Genomic DNA, 17,304 nt, shown 5'->3' with positions numbered 1-17,304 from the left:
GATTTCATTTGATCCTCAAAACAATCTCGTGAAGTAGGCAGAACAGGTATTACTAACAGCTAACCCCATTTTACAGGTAAGGGAACTAAGTTCAGAAAAGTACTTGGACTTAACAAAAGCCTTAACAGGGCCACATATCGAAGTCAAGTCCTCTGCTCAAAAGAACTACAGTAAGTTACTTTTTACATGTTATTCATACTTATATCTTGTCGATACAAAAATGTATTGAGGTAGCCTACAATAATAGACACCTATCCAATAAAAACATTAAAATGAAAAACAAAAAAACAAAATCCAGCAGGTGACATGGGAGACAGGGGAAGGTAGATACCAAAGACTTCGACTTCTAATCTAAGAAAACTTTATCTCCGACCTTCCAGTTCCAGGCAAATAATACTAAAGGCAACAAGACGGTTTACAGACTCACAATCTAACAAAAGAGAAGGATGGTCAGTTCTTACCCAAAACACTCCATGCAGCCACAGCAAACCTCTAGGACAGCATACCAATGACATCAAAGTAAGGAGTATACTTTAGTGAAAGAGTGAATTAAGTTCTCCGTTTGGGACCCCAGGCCAGGGCTAGGGAAGACAACTCTGAAATGTAGAGTTCAAAATATAGCCTCTGTCTTCTCCAAGCAGCATTAACTAGTTAAGTTTTATTAAAACATTAATAGAATCTAGAAAACCATAAAGAAAATCTGGTCGAGTTTTGAAGCCCTCTCCTAAAATTAAATTCCCTAAAAGAACAAAGTACTTTACATATGTTTATATGTTATATGGAGCATATAACAAAGAACCTTTCCTAAATAAAGATAAGAATGCAAATCAAAATAAAGGCAAATCCTACCGAGTTAAGCAAAAATTGTAATTCAGTACCTCACGACTTGACCAAATGGCTATTTTTAATCCCTATAATCATCCAAATAACTAGGAATAGCAGAGAAAATTGTCTCCTTTCTACAGAGAAATGTGGCTTTAAGAAACTCAAGCACATCGAATTCCCACCTTACCAAACAGATCAATTGGAAAGGGGCTTAATATTTTATTTTTAGATTATTTATTTACCTTTTTATGTTTTACAGAAAGGGGCTCACTCCGTCACCCGAGCTGGAGTGCAGTGGTATGATCATAGCTCACTGAAGCCTCTAACTCCTGGGCTCAAGTGATCCTCCCACCTCAGCCGCTCAAAGTGCTGGCATTGCAGGTATAAGCCACAGTACCCGGTCTTGCTATTTTAAAGAATTAGTTACCATACTCCTTAGAATTGGAGCTTCTTTATAGGTCATTCAACATGCGATGCAATTTTTTACAAGTGGTAATTTTTTTTTTTTTTTTTTTTTTTTTTTGAGAGGGAGTCTCTCTGTTGCCCAGGCTAGAGTGCAGTGGTGCAATCTCCACTCACCGTAACCTCCGCCTCCCGGATTCAAGCAATTCTCCTGCCTCAGCCTCCCGAGTAGCAGGGACAACAGGCACGTGCAACCATGCCCAGCTAATTTTCTGTATTTTTAATAGAGATGGGCTTTCACCATGTTAGCCAGGATGGTCTCGATCTCCTGGACCTCGTGATCTGCCTGCCTCGGCCTCCCAAAGTGCTAGGATTACAGGCGTGAGCCACCAGGCCCAGCCACAAGTAGTGATTTTAAACTACGCTTCAAACTATTACCCAAAGCCAAGTACATCTACTCAAGGCACTTTCAAAATTCCACTTACTTCCATTTTACTCTCCAAAATAAAACGTTAAAGAGACTGGAACACACTTCACATGACACTTAAAAGATCAACAAAATGCTCCTGAAAAAAAGATCTCCATTCAACAACGCCATTAACGAGAAAAAAACAAACCAACTGGATATAGGGAAAATGCTGCACATAAAACACAATTATGAAGAATATGCAGGACGTTACCAAAGAGTTGCTTAACTCTGAGATAAAGTATATACTCATGTAACTAAACTCGTTTAAAAGGAAAAAAGGAAGAAGAAAAGGAACTTCCACTTTAGAATCCACATTTTCAAAGGTCTCCATTATTTATACTATTGCCGTTAAGAGAAGTTTTCTCTGCTATATTCTATATTTGCTTGAAAGAATTAAAGGCAGGGGGCAGAGAAGACTCTTAGAAATTATGTAGTTTAAGATCCTCAAAGGTGAGAAAACTGAAGCCCAGAAGAGGTAGCCTTCCGGGAAAATTCCAGACAGTGCTTTTTTTTTTTTTTTTTTGGATACTGAGTCTCCTTCTATCACCCAGCTGGAGTGCAGTGGTGCCATCTCTACTCAATGCAACCTCCGCCTCCCGGGTTCAAGTGATTCTCATGCCTCAGTCTTCTTAGTAGCTGGGATTACAGGCCCGTGCCACCACGCCCAGCTAATTTTTGTATTTTTAGTAGAGATGGGGTTTCACCATGTTGGCCAGGCTGGTCTCGAACTCCTGACCTCAAGTGATCCACCCACCTCGGCCTCCCAAAGTGCTGGGATTACAGGCGTGAGCCACCGCGCCCAGCAGACCTGCTTAAGTTTTAATCAAGTACTCTGCACTATGCAACAAACGCTAGGACATAATCGAAAAAAAAATTAATCTAAAAACCCTCTGGAGAGTCAGAGAATTGCAGATTTAAAATAGCATGAATACTTGGATTCATGATATTGAAAAAGGACCTCTCATTTACCCGCATGCAAACGGTGCCTGCCCACATCTATCAGAGCATTTTTCAAGCTGTGCTACAGTTAACCGTGTACTGCCCAAACCCCATCTGCCCTTGCAGATCATAAGCTCTTCAAGAACAGGACTTTAGGAGAACAAGAAAAGCTTCAGAGAGAAGGGGGCCATCTAACAGAGACCATAGCAATGGGGCGGCAGGAGCTGACGACTGGAGAGGCGGGGTAGAGTGGGGGTCTGGGACAGGGGAGGGCAGAGAAGGCAAATGATGAAGGGCTTGCTTGACAGCTAGAGGGCTAGAAGCCGCAGCTGCGGGGATGAGCTCAGCTGTCTCATTTGCCTGTTCCGTACACACCATCTCTTGTTCAGAGAGAACTTCGGGCTGGGTATTCGTGCTCCCTGAGCCTCCTGCTGTTTGTCTCTGGGACCTTTAACACTGTTAAAAGGGGAAAACTGTCCAGTTCGATTTTCCTTCCTGGGACGTAACAGGTTTTTCAAAAGTTTGATCAAAGCATAAACTAACGAGTGATTCCTCTTCTTTGGTGGCTGAGAAATACAGCGTCTGAGGGGCAGCATCAGGTCTTCCCATCAAGCTGAGATCGGAGTCTCCCCACCCACGGACCTCACCCTAGCTCTCCCCTCATAAATCTGACCTCTAACTGTAACTGCCTTGGCCTCATTCCGTGGGTGTGGATGCTCCTGCTTCAAACGCATTTTCCAGCCCGCCAAATTCTTGGGAGAGTTTCTCCAGCTACAAAGTTCAATCTGGCTTTCCAGATTTTCTTTTTTTTTCCCATTCCTAACGGAAGAAATCAAGAAACGCCGGGCAGAAGGGCCCTGCCCCCTCCAATCAGAGCCCAGCCGCGGGCCAGAGCAGGAAGCGCGGCGGTGGGACGCGCGGTGACAGCCCGGCGGCCCCCGGGACCCCCGGCCAGGGCAGAGGGCGGCGCGGCCACTGCGTGACAGCCCCGGGCCCGCGCCCCTGCTTCCACCCGCTGGGCAAGTGAGAGGATAAATCACGGCGTGGGGGCAGTACGCCCCCACCAATGGCGCCCCCCACGCACGGACCCCCAGTACATGACGTGGGGTCGCCCCAAACGAGCCACGGGGCGGCGCGATCTCCACTCGCAGGGCGGCCGGGAGCAACGCGCGCGGGTCCACGCAGCGTCCCCACAGGTGACAAAACACTCAGGAAGCCGTCGTGCGGGGCCGGGAAAGAGCTCCCACGCAGAGTCACCGACCCCCCACCTCCGAGGGTCCGCGCAGTCCCCTCTGACGCGGGCGGAGCAGCCACGCCGTGGGGGAGGGCGGGGAGGGCGGCGGAGCCTCCCACTCGCGGTGACCCGGACCCCGCCTCACGAGTGGGTTCCTCGCAGGGTCCCCTCTGCGGCACACGGGGACCAGCTCCCCCGCGGGGGACCGGGCAGGAGCGCGCGCCCGGGTCCATGCAGTCCCCTCCGCGGCAGTCGCGGGGAGCAGTGGGGACGGGCCCCCACCCGCGGGGTGACGGGACCCCCGCGCGGACCCACGCGGCGTCGCCGCAGGCGCGGAGCCGCCGGTGCCACCCGAGGCCGAGACAAACAAAGCCAGGGCGCACGGACCCCGGACCCGGACCCCGGACCCCGCGGAGCCCCACTCGGAGCCGCCACGCCCGGGACAGAGACCCCCGCCCGGTCCAGAGACCCCGCCGCCCGCTGCGCCGTCTCACCTCAGGCCGCCGCCTCGCAGGGCTCGCTCCTCGCCGCGGCGCCTGGGCCGAATGGAGCGCGGCGGAGCAGCCGACAGAGCCGCGGCCGCCTCAACAATGGAGCCCCGGGGCGGGGCCGCAGCCTCAGCCTCAGCCCGTGTCCCTCGCTCGGCTCCGGATCTGCTCGCTGAGCTGCTGCCGGCGCGAGGCTGTGGCCGGTACGGACGCCGCGCAGGCGCATACGGCCCTGCCCGCCGTCTGCCGCCCCGCCCCCAGCGGAGCCGGTTGCCCAGGGCCCGCCCCCCAGCCAATAGTGAGCGAGTTTCCTGGAGAGGGTGGGGCCTGGGGGAAACAAAGGAAGGCTGGGCGGGGCGGGGCTGGGGTTGGGTTTGCGGAGTCCCGCGGGAGGGCGGGACCCGTGAGCTGGTTGGATCCTCGCCTCCTAGAAGGCCCAGCTCATCGTCCACTTGGTGTTGGCTCAGCAGGACACCCTCATCTCAAGCCCAGAGCGCAGGCTTTTAGGGCAGAGAGCAAGAGATAGGCTTGCTTTACAGAAAAGGAAACTGAGGTCCAAGGAACAAGATTGCCTGCCGCCCGAAGTCACGTAGTCCCATCCACTGTTCATCTTTTAGTCATTCCACAAACATGTGGAAGCTTTAGGAGTGAAGTAGGGCTGAAAGTGGTGGCTCACGCTTGTAATCCCAGCACTTTTGGAGGCCAAGGCAGGTGGATCACTTGAGGTCAGGAGTTCGAGACCATCCTGGCCAAGATGGTGAAACCCCGTCTCTACTAAAAATACAAAAACTTAGCCGAGCGTGGTGGTGCGTGCCTGTAGTCCCAGCTACTCGCTACTCAGGAGGCTGACGCAGGAGAATCGCTGGAACCCGGGAGGCGGAGATTGCAGTGAGCCGAGATCATGCCACTGCATGCACTCCAGCCTGGGTGACAGAGTGAGACGCTGTCTCCAGAAAAAAAGGAATGAAGTAGAACCAAACTGGGGCCCTCTCTGAAGGAGCTCAGCCAAGGAGGATCTGAGATATCTGTGTGTCTCTTTAACGCCTAATAAAGGCGGCAGGGGCCAGGGCTAGTCACTTCCCTTTCTTGCCTCACAGCTTTTGTGTGTTTGCTGCTCCCCACCTGAAATGCCAGGTACCAGTGGTATTCATTTATTTATAGAAATGGGGTCTCCCTATGTTGCCTAGGCTAGTCTCAAACTCCTGGCCTCAAGCTATCCTCTTGCCTCAGCCTCCCAAAGTGCTGGAATTACAGGCAGGAACCACTGTCCCGAGCCCTGATCGTCTTTAAAACCTCTTTCCTCATCTTATTTGAGCTTCCTGCGTCATGTGACCCCACATACTCAGTTTTTTCTCTCCCTCCATAGCTGCTCCTCTGTGGATCTCAGGGACCCACCCACTTCTCTCCCCAACCTGTACATGTCTTGGCTCAGGCCAAATGCCCTTCCATTTGCAATTGGCGCTGCTACAGGAAATCTCACACCCTTCTGGGCTTCACAAACCATCCACATGCTCTGCTGTCTGCCAGAGACGTCCATCCAGGTCAGATGCCCAGCCCTGACCGCTCCCAGAGCCCCAGTTGGACACCAGGAGGCATCTCAAATTTTCTGCTCTTCAAAACAGAGTGCTTTATCAGCGCCCTACCCTGCTCGTCCACATTCTTGCCATTCTTAGTAAATAGCCCCTCCATTCACCCAGCTGCTCAGGTGAAAATCTCAAATCCTCCTCCAGTCCTTCCTGCACCCCTCACTCACAGCGCTAGCTGTGTGACCTTTTGCCCGGGCGGTGGCTCAGGCTGTAATCCCAGACTTTGGGAGGCTGAGGCAGACAGCTCGCTCCAGGCCAGCAATCTGAGACAAGCCTGACCATATGGTGAAACTAAAATACAACAATTAGCCGGGCATGGTGGCATGCGACTGTAATCCCAGCCACCCAGGAGGCTGAGGCAAGATAATTGCTTGAACCTGGGAGGCGGAGGTTGCAGTGAGCCTGGGTCACGCCACTGCACTTTAGCCTAGGCAACAGAGAGACTCTGTCTCAAATTTAAAAATAAAATAAATAAATGAAGTGTGACCTCTCCGAGGCAAGGCAGTGTCCCACTCTGATTGACTTCTGTGTGCAAAACAGGACCTGCGCCCTGAAGGCACTCACTCAGGGATGCTGCTGGGATGGTGGAAGCACAGGAAAGATGTTGATGGTGGCTGGGCAGACCCCATCCCCTTCTCCCTTCCCATGCACACCTGCACACTCACACGCACACTTGCACCCACCACTGAAAGCCTGGCCTCTGATCTGATTTCCCTAACAAGGTCCCGCATGAACATCAGCTGCTTCCCTACCCCTCCCCAGCTAGGGCCCCACTGTGTTCTGAGATGTACTCAGGGATCAGGAGAACAAAGCCTCAGGGAGGGAAAGGACAGTCATTCCAGGGTGCAGGCCTCTGCGTCCCCCTCCACGCCTTCATCTCTGCCTGACACACCCTCGGCCCTCTACTTGGCCAGCTCCTACCAACCCTTAAAGTCTTGACAAGTTCAGTGGTGGCAGCCACACCCTAAAGGGACTGACCCCTCCCCACCCCCCATGACCCATGACCTCTGCCCTTGCATAATCTTCCTGACCTTGGGTACAAGCAGAACTGGTGACTGGTTTCTAACCCATAGAGCCTGGCAAAAGCAATGGGATGTCACTTTCAAGGGCACATCACCTTCGCAGACTAGAGAGAGGGGTTCCACCTGCAAACTCTGCAGGAGAGAGACACCTTTGGAGGGGTCCTGTAGTCAAGGAAGCAAAAAGCTGGGCACTTGCCAAGCGGGTCCAAGGAAATGAATTCTGCCAGTAACCTCCATGGACCTGGAAATGGAGTCTTCCCTGGTGGAGCCTCAGGTGAGGAAGCAGCCCAGCTGTTTAGGGTGAGACCCTTAAAATATGCTCAGCTCCTAACTTGCCAAAATTGGGTTAAATGTGTGTGTTGTCTTAAGCTTCTAAGTGTTTAGTTACTGCCTATGAAAGTGTTAGAATATAAGACAATAACCTAGGTCCCTTCCCTTCACTCACTTTCTTCTTTCTTGCGTTCACCACAATTATACTTATTTATTTAACATCTGCCTCTTGACTGGGCGCAGTGTCTCACGCCTGCAATCCCAGCACTTTGGGAGGCTGAGGTGGGCGGATCACCTGAGGTCAGGAGTTCGAGATCAGCCTGGCCAACATGGCGAAACTCCATCTCTACTAAAAATACAAAAATTAGCTGGGTGTGGTGGTGCTCACCTGTAATTCAACCTACTCGGGAGGCTGAGGCAGGAGAATTGCTTGAACTGCGGGAGGTGGAGGTTGCAGAGAGCCGAGATCGCACCACTGCACTCCAGCCTGGGTGACAAGAGCAAAACTCTGTCTCAAAAAAAAAAAAGAAAAAGTTGTCTCTTGCCACTAGTGTGAAGGCCCCACAAGAAGAGAAGTGGAAACTCTTGCTCATAACTGTGCTTCAAATGCCCAGCACGGTGCAGTTCTAGCACAGCTGGTCCATGGTGGAGGCTGCTGGTTGGAGGAACCAGTGGGCCCTCCCAGCTGCCTTCTCCCTGGTCATGTTCCATTATAGAAAACAGAATAGTTTCTTGCCTTTCCAGAATCCCTCTTAGTGGGGAGTAGCCAAGCGACTTTGTCCTAGCCAGGGAGACATAAGTGGAAGTTGGCTGAAAGGTTTCTAGCTGTGCTGTGCTGGGACTGTGGGTAACCCCCCATATAGGCACCGAGGAACGAGAGCTAAGCAGAACACTGGCACAGTTAGGGCTTGAGGAATATCTCACTTTATAGTGTCACTACTCAGCCATTTCCTTTTATATAATCCTTTACATAATCATATATTAGTTTATAGAAATAGGGCTTGAAGAATTCCTTTATATAATCCGCTATATATAACATATAATAGTTGATAGTATGAGCACCTAAAGAATATTTCCCTACATATATACCTATAATTATATCTTAGTTCATAATCAGAGGAATGCCTAGAGTGGACACAGTACAGAGCATGAATTAAAGAATAAGCAGCTTATAATCAGAGGAATGCCTAGAGCAGACACAGTGCAGAGCATGATTTAAGGGAAAACAGTTACACCAGGACAAGAACCCATGGCCCAGGCAGCAGCGTTCAGTACCGTAAAGATACCCGCTGTATGGCAGGCTTGGGGTGAGAGCCACTCCTCCTGATAAAGGAGTTGTAGAACCTTGCTCCAGTTCTTGTGGAAGGCTGCCCTCAGAACGGCAATCCACCTTGGTGACTGTGAACTTTATCAGCTCTTGCTACTGTGCTGCTTGAAAAGCATCTTCCCATAGAACCCATTGGAAGCTGCCAGAAGGTGGCGGTAACCTTGACAGCTCTGTCACTGCTATGTGACTTAAAGCATCCTCCTATAAATCTTCTTAGCAGTAGTTTCCCATAGATAGAAGTATTGCACACTGCCCCCTCTTCACTGCGCACGGCCCACCTTCAAGCCTCGGTGACCTAATGGGGGTGGACCCCTTACTGTAGCACATGGTCCTTGCCTTCATGGGAATGGGCCCCTTGCTTCGCACTGTCCACCTCCTGGCCTAGGTGACCTAATGGGGGTGGACCCCATGGTTTATTGCTCACAACCCTATCACTACCCTTAAAGGCGATTTCACTCACTGCCCTGCCCCCTAACCTATACATAATAAATTCTCATGCTTCTGGACATTCCGGGCCTCGCCTGACTCCACTTATACGTGGCGTGGCCCCCGGAGCCCAGCTGCATTTTTCTTGTACTTCTGTGTCCTGTCTCTTTATTTCTCGAATCCTGCGCCTCAGCACAGCGTAAGGCTCACCCCACGACCCTGTGGGCACTCAGCTCTACATCTGGCTCCCAACGTGCCCTACAGAGACGATTTAAACCAGACCATGAGAGTGACCGTCCGTTGTTGGGGAATTCTGCAAGTTAGTTGTTCAACATATTTAGTACTTAAAAATATTAAATTCTATAAACTCACAAATTAAAAAATGCAGTAGACCAGGTGCAGTGGCTCACGCCTGTGATCCCAACACATTGGAAGGATAAGGCAGGAAGATTGCTTGAGCCTGGGAGTTCAAGACCAGCCTAGGTCTTGAGCAAAAAAGCAAGACCCTGTCTCTACAAAAAATTTTCAAATTAGCTAGGCGTGGTGGTGTGCACCTGCAGTCCTAGCCACTTGGGGCTGAGGTGGGAGGATCACTTGAGCCCATCTGTTCAAGGCTGCAATGAGCTATGATAGTGCTACTGCACTCCAGCCTGGGTGACAGAGTGAGGCCCTGTCTCAGAAAGAAAGAAGCATATTTTATATATTAATAAATATATAATTAATATAGTCTGTGTTTTTATATAAATAAACATACAATTAATGTATTATATATTTGTATATAAATATATAGATTATATATTAAATAAATATATAATACATTTCTGTATTATAATTGTATATTTATATATTATAATTATATGTATTAATTTTATATAATTATATGTAAATATATATAAAACAAAGATAATAAATCATCAAAATGCTTTATGTCCTGATTACTTCACTCTTATCTGTGTTCTTTTTTTTTTTGAGACGGAGTTTCGCTTTTGTTACCTAGGCTGGAGTGCAATGGCGCGATCTTGGCTCACCACAACCTCCGCCTCCTGGGTTCAAGCAATTCTCCTGCCTCAGCCTGCTGAGTAGCTGGGACTACAGGCGAACACCACCACACCCAGCTAATTTTTGCATTTTTAGTAGAGACGGGGTTTCACCATGTTGACCAGGATGGTCTCGATCTCTTGACCTCGTGATCCACCTGCCTCTGCCTCCCAAAGTGCTGGGATTATAGGCGTGAGCCACCGCGCCCGGCCTCTTATCTGTGTTCTTAAAGATTTACATGGACCACATCAGGAGGTGGAAATCCTAAATCATGGTGTGCCGCTGACTTCTCTTCCCAGCCCCATAGTCAGCAATGCCATGGTGGTAGCTTGAAATCAGACATAGTGGGAGAATTTACACAGAAATTGGCAATGGTTAAAAATCAGGACCTTCCCTCTTCCCCTTCTCCCCCAAAATGCCAGCACGCCCCTGTTTCAAGGGAAGTTTTTGCTCTCTTGGAAAAAGGAAAGACACAGTGGATGCTGCCTTTTTCTCAGCAGCAGATTCGTGATCATGAACACGGGTGTGACATCTGCAGCTATCGTGGCCATTGTGCGGCCATCTCAGGCACCACAGGCAAAGGAATCAGAGATTCTGAACCTTGCACTATTGACCCAGTGCAACACCACCAGCAATCACCTACCCCCAAACTCTCAGTTAGGTAGAAAAAGCAAATCCCTTTTCATCTCAGCCTCTGGTCATCAATTCTACACTTACTTACAGGATTCTCTAACTGAAGCATGTAGAATTAATATTTGTTGAATTAGTAAATCAGTAAACTCAGCCTGATTCTTGAACACGTACTTGGAACCTCTCGCAACATTCCTGCGGACACATCCAGGCTGTGCCTCTGTCTGCTAGCAAGAAGCCACCTACCCGATGAACCCATCCAGGCATACTACAACAGCTCCAATTAGCAGGAAGCTTTTCGCCTTATGAAACTGACATTTTCTTTTATTTATTTATTTTATTTTTATTTTTTTTTGAGACAAGGCCTCACGCTGTCACTCAGGATGGAGTGCAGTGGCGTGAATACAGCTCGCTTCAGCCTTGATCTCCCAGGCTCAAGTGATATTTCTACTTTAGCATCCTGAGTAGCTGGGACTACAGGCGCATGCCGCCAAGCCCGGCTAATTTTTTTTTTTTTTTTTTTTAATAGAGATGGGGTCTTGTCATGTTGCCCAGGCTGGTCTCAAACTTCTGAGCTCAAGCAATCCTCCTGCCTCAGCCTCCCAAAGTGTTGGGATTACACGTGTGAGCTATCATGCCCAGCTGAAACTGAAATTTTCTGATCTCTTGGGACCTCAGAAAATAAGTCAAGCTCTTCTTTTCTACCATAGCCTTTCTGATGTAAACAGAGCTTTCATTCTCTGGCAAAACAAATCAGGGTTTATTGAGCCAAAGAGTCCAACCCTGTTGGTGGAAACTCCTGACGTAGTTTGATACTGTGAAAGACTAGCCATTAGAATGAGTGACCCAGTCCTTCTTGTGAGTTACCTTACGTAGGGTTCATGCAGTAAGTAACCAAGAGTTTGGATGTGTGTCCACATCTCAAATCTCATATTGAAATATAATCCCCAATGTTGGAGGTGGCAACATGGTGAAATCCCATCTCTACAAAAAGTACAAAAATTAGCGGGGCACTGTGGCAAATGCCTGACCCCCAGAAGCTGGGAGACTTCTTCCCAGACTTTTCCATTAACGCATCTTTTGAGGAAAAAAATCACGAACGGTTCATATGCCAAAGCAAGTTTCATTTCCACGACACCTTTGATGCAGTCCTCCTTGAGGGAGCAAAGATCGCCTCTGGCACCTGGAGGACATTCCGGGCCCAGTTAAGATGTGCTGTCAGTTTGCCAGTGCAATCAAAGCTCGCAAGGCTGCTGCATTCATTCTCGATAACTAATCAATAACCACAGTTATCGACCGTTGCATTAGCTATCGATAATGAATGAATGCAGCAGCCTTGCAAGCTTTTACTGCCCCACCCCACCTAAAGGCTTAAAACCACTAACATTTATTATCTCATAGTTTCTGTGGATCAGAAGCTTGACTGTGTGCCTGTGGTTTAAGGTCTCCCAAGGCGTCAATCAATGCATGAGCTGGGGATGTGGTCCCGTGAGAAGTCTGGACTCAGAGGAATGATCCCAAGCTCACGCATGTGGCTGCACACAGGCTGTATTTTCTCACCAGCTGCTGGCCTCCCTCCGTTGCTGGATTAGCCCATTTTCGCATTGCTAGGAAGACGTACCTGAGACTGGGTCACTTCCAAGAGAATAGGTTTCTTTGACTCCTGGCTCTGCAAGCTGAACAGGAAGCAAGGCAGCATCTGCTTTTGGGGAGATCTCAGGAGGCTTCCAATCATGGCGGTAGGTAAAGGGGAGCAGGCACATCACAGGGTGAAAGTGGGAGCAAGAGGATGAGGGGAGAAGCGCTGCTGACTTTTAAATGACCAGATTTCATGAGAACTCACTTATCACAGGGCAGTACCCAGGGAGATAGTGCTAAAACATTCAAGAGAAATCTACTCCCATAAGCCAATCACCTCCACTGGAACTCCACCTCCAACACTGCGGATTATATTTCAACATGAAATTTGAGTGGGAACACACATGCAAACTCTACCACTTACATACTGCATGAACCCTACATAGGGTAACCCACAACAAGGCAGCCTACCTCCTCAGCATGAGCAGGTGGGACAGCAAGAGAACGCGCCTGAGATGGAAGCCGCTGTCTTCTTGTGACCCAGTCCTGGGAGTGACATGCCATCACTTTTGCTGTCTTCTCTTCCTTAGAAGCAAATCCGTAGGTCCAGCCCACACTCAAGAGGAGAAGACCACACAAGGGCGAAAATACCAGGGACCGGGGATCATCTCAGGGGCTGCCTGCCACAGCTGCTGAAAACAGTGTGTTAAAAAACGATATCTTGGCTTGACATGGTGGCTTACGCCAGTAATCACAGCACTTTTCTAGACCAAGGTGGGCAGATCGTTTGAGCTCAGGAGCCGAAGACTACCCTTGTCAGCATGGTGAAATCCCATCTCTACAAAATCAGCCAAGCACTGTGGCAAGTGCCTGTGGTCCCAGCTACATGAGAGGCTGAGCTGGGAGGATGGCTTGAGCCTAGGAGGCAGAGGTTGCAGTGAGCTGAGACTGTGTGACTGCGTTCTAGCTTGAGCTACAGAGTCAGACCCTGTCTCAAAAAGTAAAAATGCAAACAAAAATAAAAAATAAAAAATAATTTAAAAGCAGCCGTAGGCAATCACCAAAGGAAATACAAGGGACTTCTCATTAGAAATCATGGAAGCCAGGCATGGTGGCTCACGCCTGTAGTCCTAGCACTTTGGGAGGCCGAGGTGGGCAGATCACCGGAGATAAGGAGTTCAAGACCAGCCTGGTCAACATGACAAAACTTTGTCTCTGCTAAAAATACAAAAATTAGCATGCCTGTAATCCCCAGCTACTCAGAAGGCTGAGGCAAGAGAATCACTTGAACCCAGGAGGCAGAGGTTGCAGTGAGCCAAGATCGTTCCATTGCACTCCAGCCTGGGTGACAGAGCAAGACTCCGTCTGAAGAAAAAAAAAAAGGAAGAAAGAAATAATGGAATAACAACAGTCTTGTCATGTTGAAATAGACAGAAAAAACCCTGTCAACCCATCTCCTGCAAAATCTACAGCCTCTGCCACCACTCACAGGTGCTGCCTTCAGTCCCCTTTACGCACATGACATAGGATAAAAAAAATCACTTCCTGACTGGCCCCACACAGCTGTGATTTTTGCACTGCTTCATGGCTTGGCAAACGCTGGTCTATCAGGTTATTATGGTGGTGTGGTGTCTTGGCATAAGTTTAAGAGTAAAAACAATCATGATTTGAAGCCCAGCTCTAACACCTCCATGACCCTGAGCGCCTCTCATTTCTCTGAGCCTCAGTAGCTATTTCAGTAAAATGTGTATAATATCTGCCATGCTAGAGTTTCCCTTTTTTTTTTTTTTTTTTGACTTGCAGTCTTGCTCTGTTGCCCAGACTAGAGTATAGTGGTGTGATCTCTGCTCACTGCAAGCTCCGCCTCCCAGTTCAAGCAATACTCCTGCCTCAGCCTCCTGAGTAGCTGGGATTACAGGTGTCTGCCATCACGCCCAGCCAATTTTTGCATTTTCAGTTGAGATGGGTTTCACCATCTTGGCCAGGCTGGTCTGGAACTCCTGACCTCATGACCCACCCGCCTCAGCCTCCTGGAGTGCTGGCATTATAGGCATAAGCCATCCCACCTGGCCATTGCTAGAGTTTTCTAAGAATTAAATGAAATTGTATAGGTAAATTGCCTATCATGTAGTAGTCACCTCATAGATGTAAGTTGTGTTTTTTGTTTGAAATGGAATCTTGCTCTACTAAGTTGCCCAGATTGGAGTGCAGTGGCGCAATCAGGGCTCTCTGCAACCTCCACCTCCCTGATTCAAGTGATTGCCTTGCCTCAGCCTCCCGAGTAGCTGGGACTATAGGCACCCACCACCACGCTCGGCTAATTTTTGTATTTTCAGTGGAGACAGGGTTTCACTTTCTTGACCTCAAGTGATCCACCCACCTTGGCCTCCCAAAGTGCTGGGATTATAGGCATGAGTCACGACGCCCAGCCAAGTTTTTGTTTTTTTCTGGCAAGCAAACTGGTACCCATTCTTTCAGACCCAGTTCCAATGTCACCTTCTCCCCAAAGCTGTCCCAGCTTCTCGGGAGGGCATCCCTGCCTCTCTACCATCTCACAGCTGCCCTATCTTATCATACTTAACACCTCGTATAATCACAGTCTGTCTCTAAATCTGTCTCTTCCATGCCCCAGGGAACTCATCCAGGGCAGATACTCATCCTTATCTTCCCGGCTGGCACCCACAGGGTGCCTGGCTCCATAGTACACACTCCATGAATATTCATTATTTGATTGGAAACAGTTGGGGGTTAAACTAATCATATACTGAATATTTTTATGCTGCAAGCCTTCCCAACTCCCTTCCCTGTTATCACGGAAGGAGGGACTTCCTCTCCCCAGGTTTGACTTAGTTGTCAGCTTCACTGGCCACCATGTGTAAAACAGCCCGTCTTGTCACTGTCCCCCTTATCTCGCATTTTTCCATAGCACGTACCCTCCCGCAGCACAGGGATCGTCTGTCTGCTCACCACACCCCAGATAGAAGCTCCAGGGTTTTCTCTGTCTCATTCGCTGTAATATCTGAAGGTTCTGGAGGCGTGCCTGGCACCTGGCACGCACTCAGTAATTCCGTGTTGAGTTAATTAATCAGTCTCATGCATGCGGCTGTCAAGAGGTCTAAGTCTTCGCAATAGTGCCTGGTGCGAAGAGGCTCTCAGGCTCTCAGTGCCTGCTGGCTTCGCTTCCTCTTCTTCCTCCTGCTTCCCTCTCCCCCTCCCTCCTCTTCCTCTTTCCCCTTTTTACTTGTGTGCTCAGGTCTCTCTCATTATAAGATTCCACATCACCCACATGAACAGGCCCTCCGCCTCCCCTCCCCGCATCTGTGGCTCCAGCCTCTCCGCCCACCGATGCAGGTGTGTATGCCCCAGGAGGGCTTTTCTGCCCCTAGATCCTTTGTCTCTTCTGCCTTGGTTCTGCCACTCCACTTGACAAAACTCTCCTTGCCAAGGTCACTGAAACTTTTTTTTTTTCTAAGCGGAGTTTTGCTCTCGTTGCAAAACTCCACAGGGTGGAGTAAAATGGCACGATCTCAGCTCACCACAACTTCCGCCTCCCGGGTTCAAGCGATTCTCCTCCCTCAGCCTCCCAAATAGCAGGGATTACAGGCGCCCACCATCATGCCCGGCTAATGTTTTGTATTTTTAGTAGAGACGGTTTCACCATGTTGGTCAGGCTGGTCTCAAACTCCTGACCAGCCTCACCATTAGGTGATCCACCCACCTCAGCCTCCCAAAGTGCTGGGCTTACAGGTGTGACCCACCGCGCCTCGCTGGTCACTGAAACTCTTGAGGACTAAATCCAAAGGACGCACTTTGGTCCTAGCTGGCTTGATCTCACCTCACCTCTGGGTCCCTCCTTTTCACACCTGGGGCTCCATTGCCCTCTGTTGTGCCATGCCCTCTTGCGCTTCCTCCTCGGGCCTCTGCCCATCCTCCACCAAGCTCAGAAAGGCCCTGCTTCCTCGAGGCTGCTCCAGGCCCTCAGCTCTGCTCGCTTGGCTCTGCCTCCCTGAGTGATCTCACACAGGTGATGATGTTGGCCATCCCTCCCAGACAGCTGTGCCCACTCACCCCTGCCTGCTGGGCCTCCAGCCTGTGGCTCAGTCTCTCTTGGGCATCTCCACCTGGGTGGCCGAGGGTGGGCACGTCAAATACAACACCCTGCAGACAGCATACATCCCCTTCTGCCTGCCCCAGGCTACTCTTCCCGGGTTCCACTCTCTGAACTGCCTCACCATTCATCCCCTTGCCCATGCCAGAAGGCAGGGCCCAGTGAGTATTTGTCATTTGACTGGAAACAGTATTTAGGGGTGCAGAGGGAGGATGCAGCCTCCGCCTCCTGACCCTGTTCCGCGTCACTGTGAGGCCAGGCGAGGCTGCCCTCTGCACCCTCGTCCTCCCTCCAGCCCTCAGCACTCCTCCAGGCCTTGGCGTCTCCACATGGAGGGATGACAGAAGCCTCCCTCAGTCTCCCTGCCTGCAGACCTGGCCCCTCCAACAGGTCCTCCTCAGGACAGCCCGGGGCAAAGGAGGAGGGGTGGTAGTCATCCTTCAAGAGCAAACCTCAAAAGTCCTTTCCCTGAGGAAAGCACCTGTCTAGGTCTGGGATCTGCTTTGAAGGATGGCTTTGACGGTGAAGCTCTCCAGCTACAGGAGGATGTGCTGGGGTAGAGAAGCAGACAGCGGAGCGTCTCTGGAGGGGCGTGCTGGCCACACGGAAGGGGAGTAACGGAGGAAGCAGGGGACAAGGGGAGGGGTGGGCAGCAAGGAGGAAGAGGAAGGAGCTGGCGGGGGGTCGGGGGAGTCCTCTGGTGGGAAGTGCCTGGGGCATTTTGAGAACAAGGATGTCTAAAGATCAGTCTTGTACTCTCCCAGGCGCCGTAACCTCCTTCTCTAGGCCATTACAGGCCTGCCTTTCGTGAGCCACACTGGGAGGGTTCTGGTACATAAAAGGGGTGTCCCCCCACCAAATCCCATCTTGTTGCTCCCATCATTCTCACGTATTGTGGGAGGGACCCGGTGGGAGGTAAGTGAATCATGGGGCCGGTCTTTCTCATGCTGTTCACGTGATAG

The 17,304-nt window shown here is 50.1% G+C and overlaps 2 protein-coding genes across 3 annotated transcripts in view; one reads left to right on the top strand and one right to left on the bottom strand.

Moving 5' to 3' along the window:
* AFAP1 (actin filament associated protein 1) overlaps positions 1-4,398 on the bottom strand; it is a 176,555-nt gene extending 172,157 nt beyond the window's left edge. The window contains exon 1 of one of the 2 annotated variants that reach the window (XM_012473519.2): positions 4,364-4,398. The gene's annotated coding sequence lies outside the window, so the exon portion shown is untranslated. The remainder of the gene's footprint in view (positions 1-4,363) is intronic. The other variant, XM_012473522.2, reaches the window with a different exon arrangement.
* Positions 3,702-4,883, top strand: LOC105731646 (collagen alpha-1(I) chain). Its single transcript, XM_021669511.2, is given in 8 exon segments — positions 3,702-3,737; positions 3,848-3,892; positions 3,894-3,928; positions 3,930-4,117; positions 4,120-4,161; positions 4,164-4,264; positions 4,267-4,510; positions 4,513-4,883. Coding segments are annotated over 8 exon segments (1,062 nt in total).
* Positions 4,884-17,304: the final 12,421 nt, after the last annotated feature.

The sequence above is a fragment of the Aotus nancymaae genome, unplaced genomic scaffold (assembly GCF_030222135.1).
Source record: "Aotus nancymaae isolate 86718 unplaced genomic scaffold, 86718_ANA_hifiasm-v0.15.2.pri h1tg000006l, whole genome shotgun sequence".
NCBI lineage: Eukaryota > Metazoa > Chordata > Mammalia > Primates > Aotidae > Aotus > Aotus nancymaae.
The sequence above is the reverse complement of the archived record's forward strand: the minus strand, read 5'-3'. Positions and strand labels throughout refer to the sequence as shown.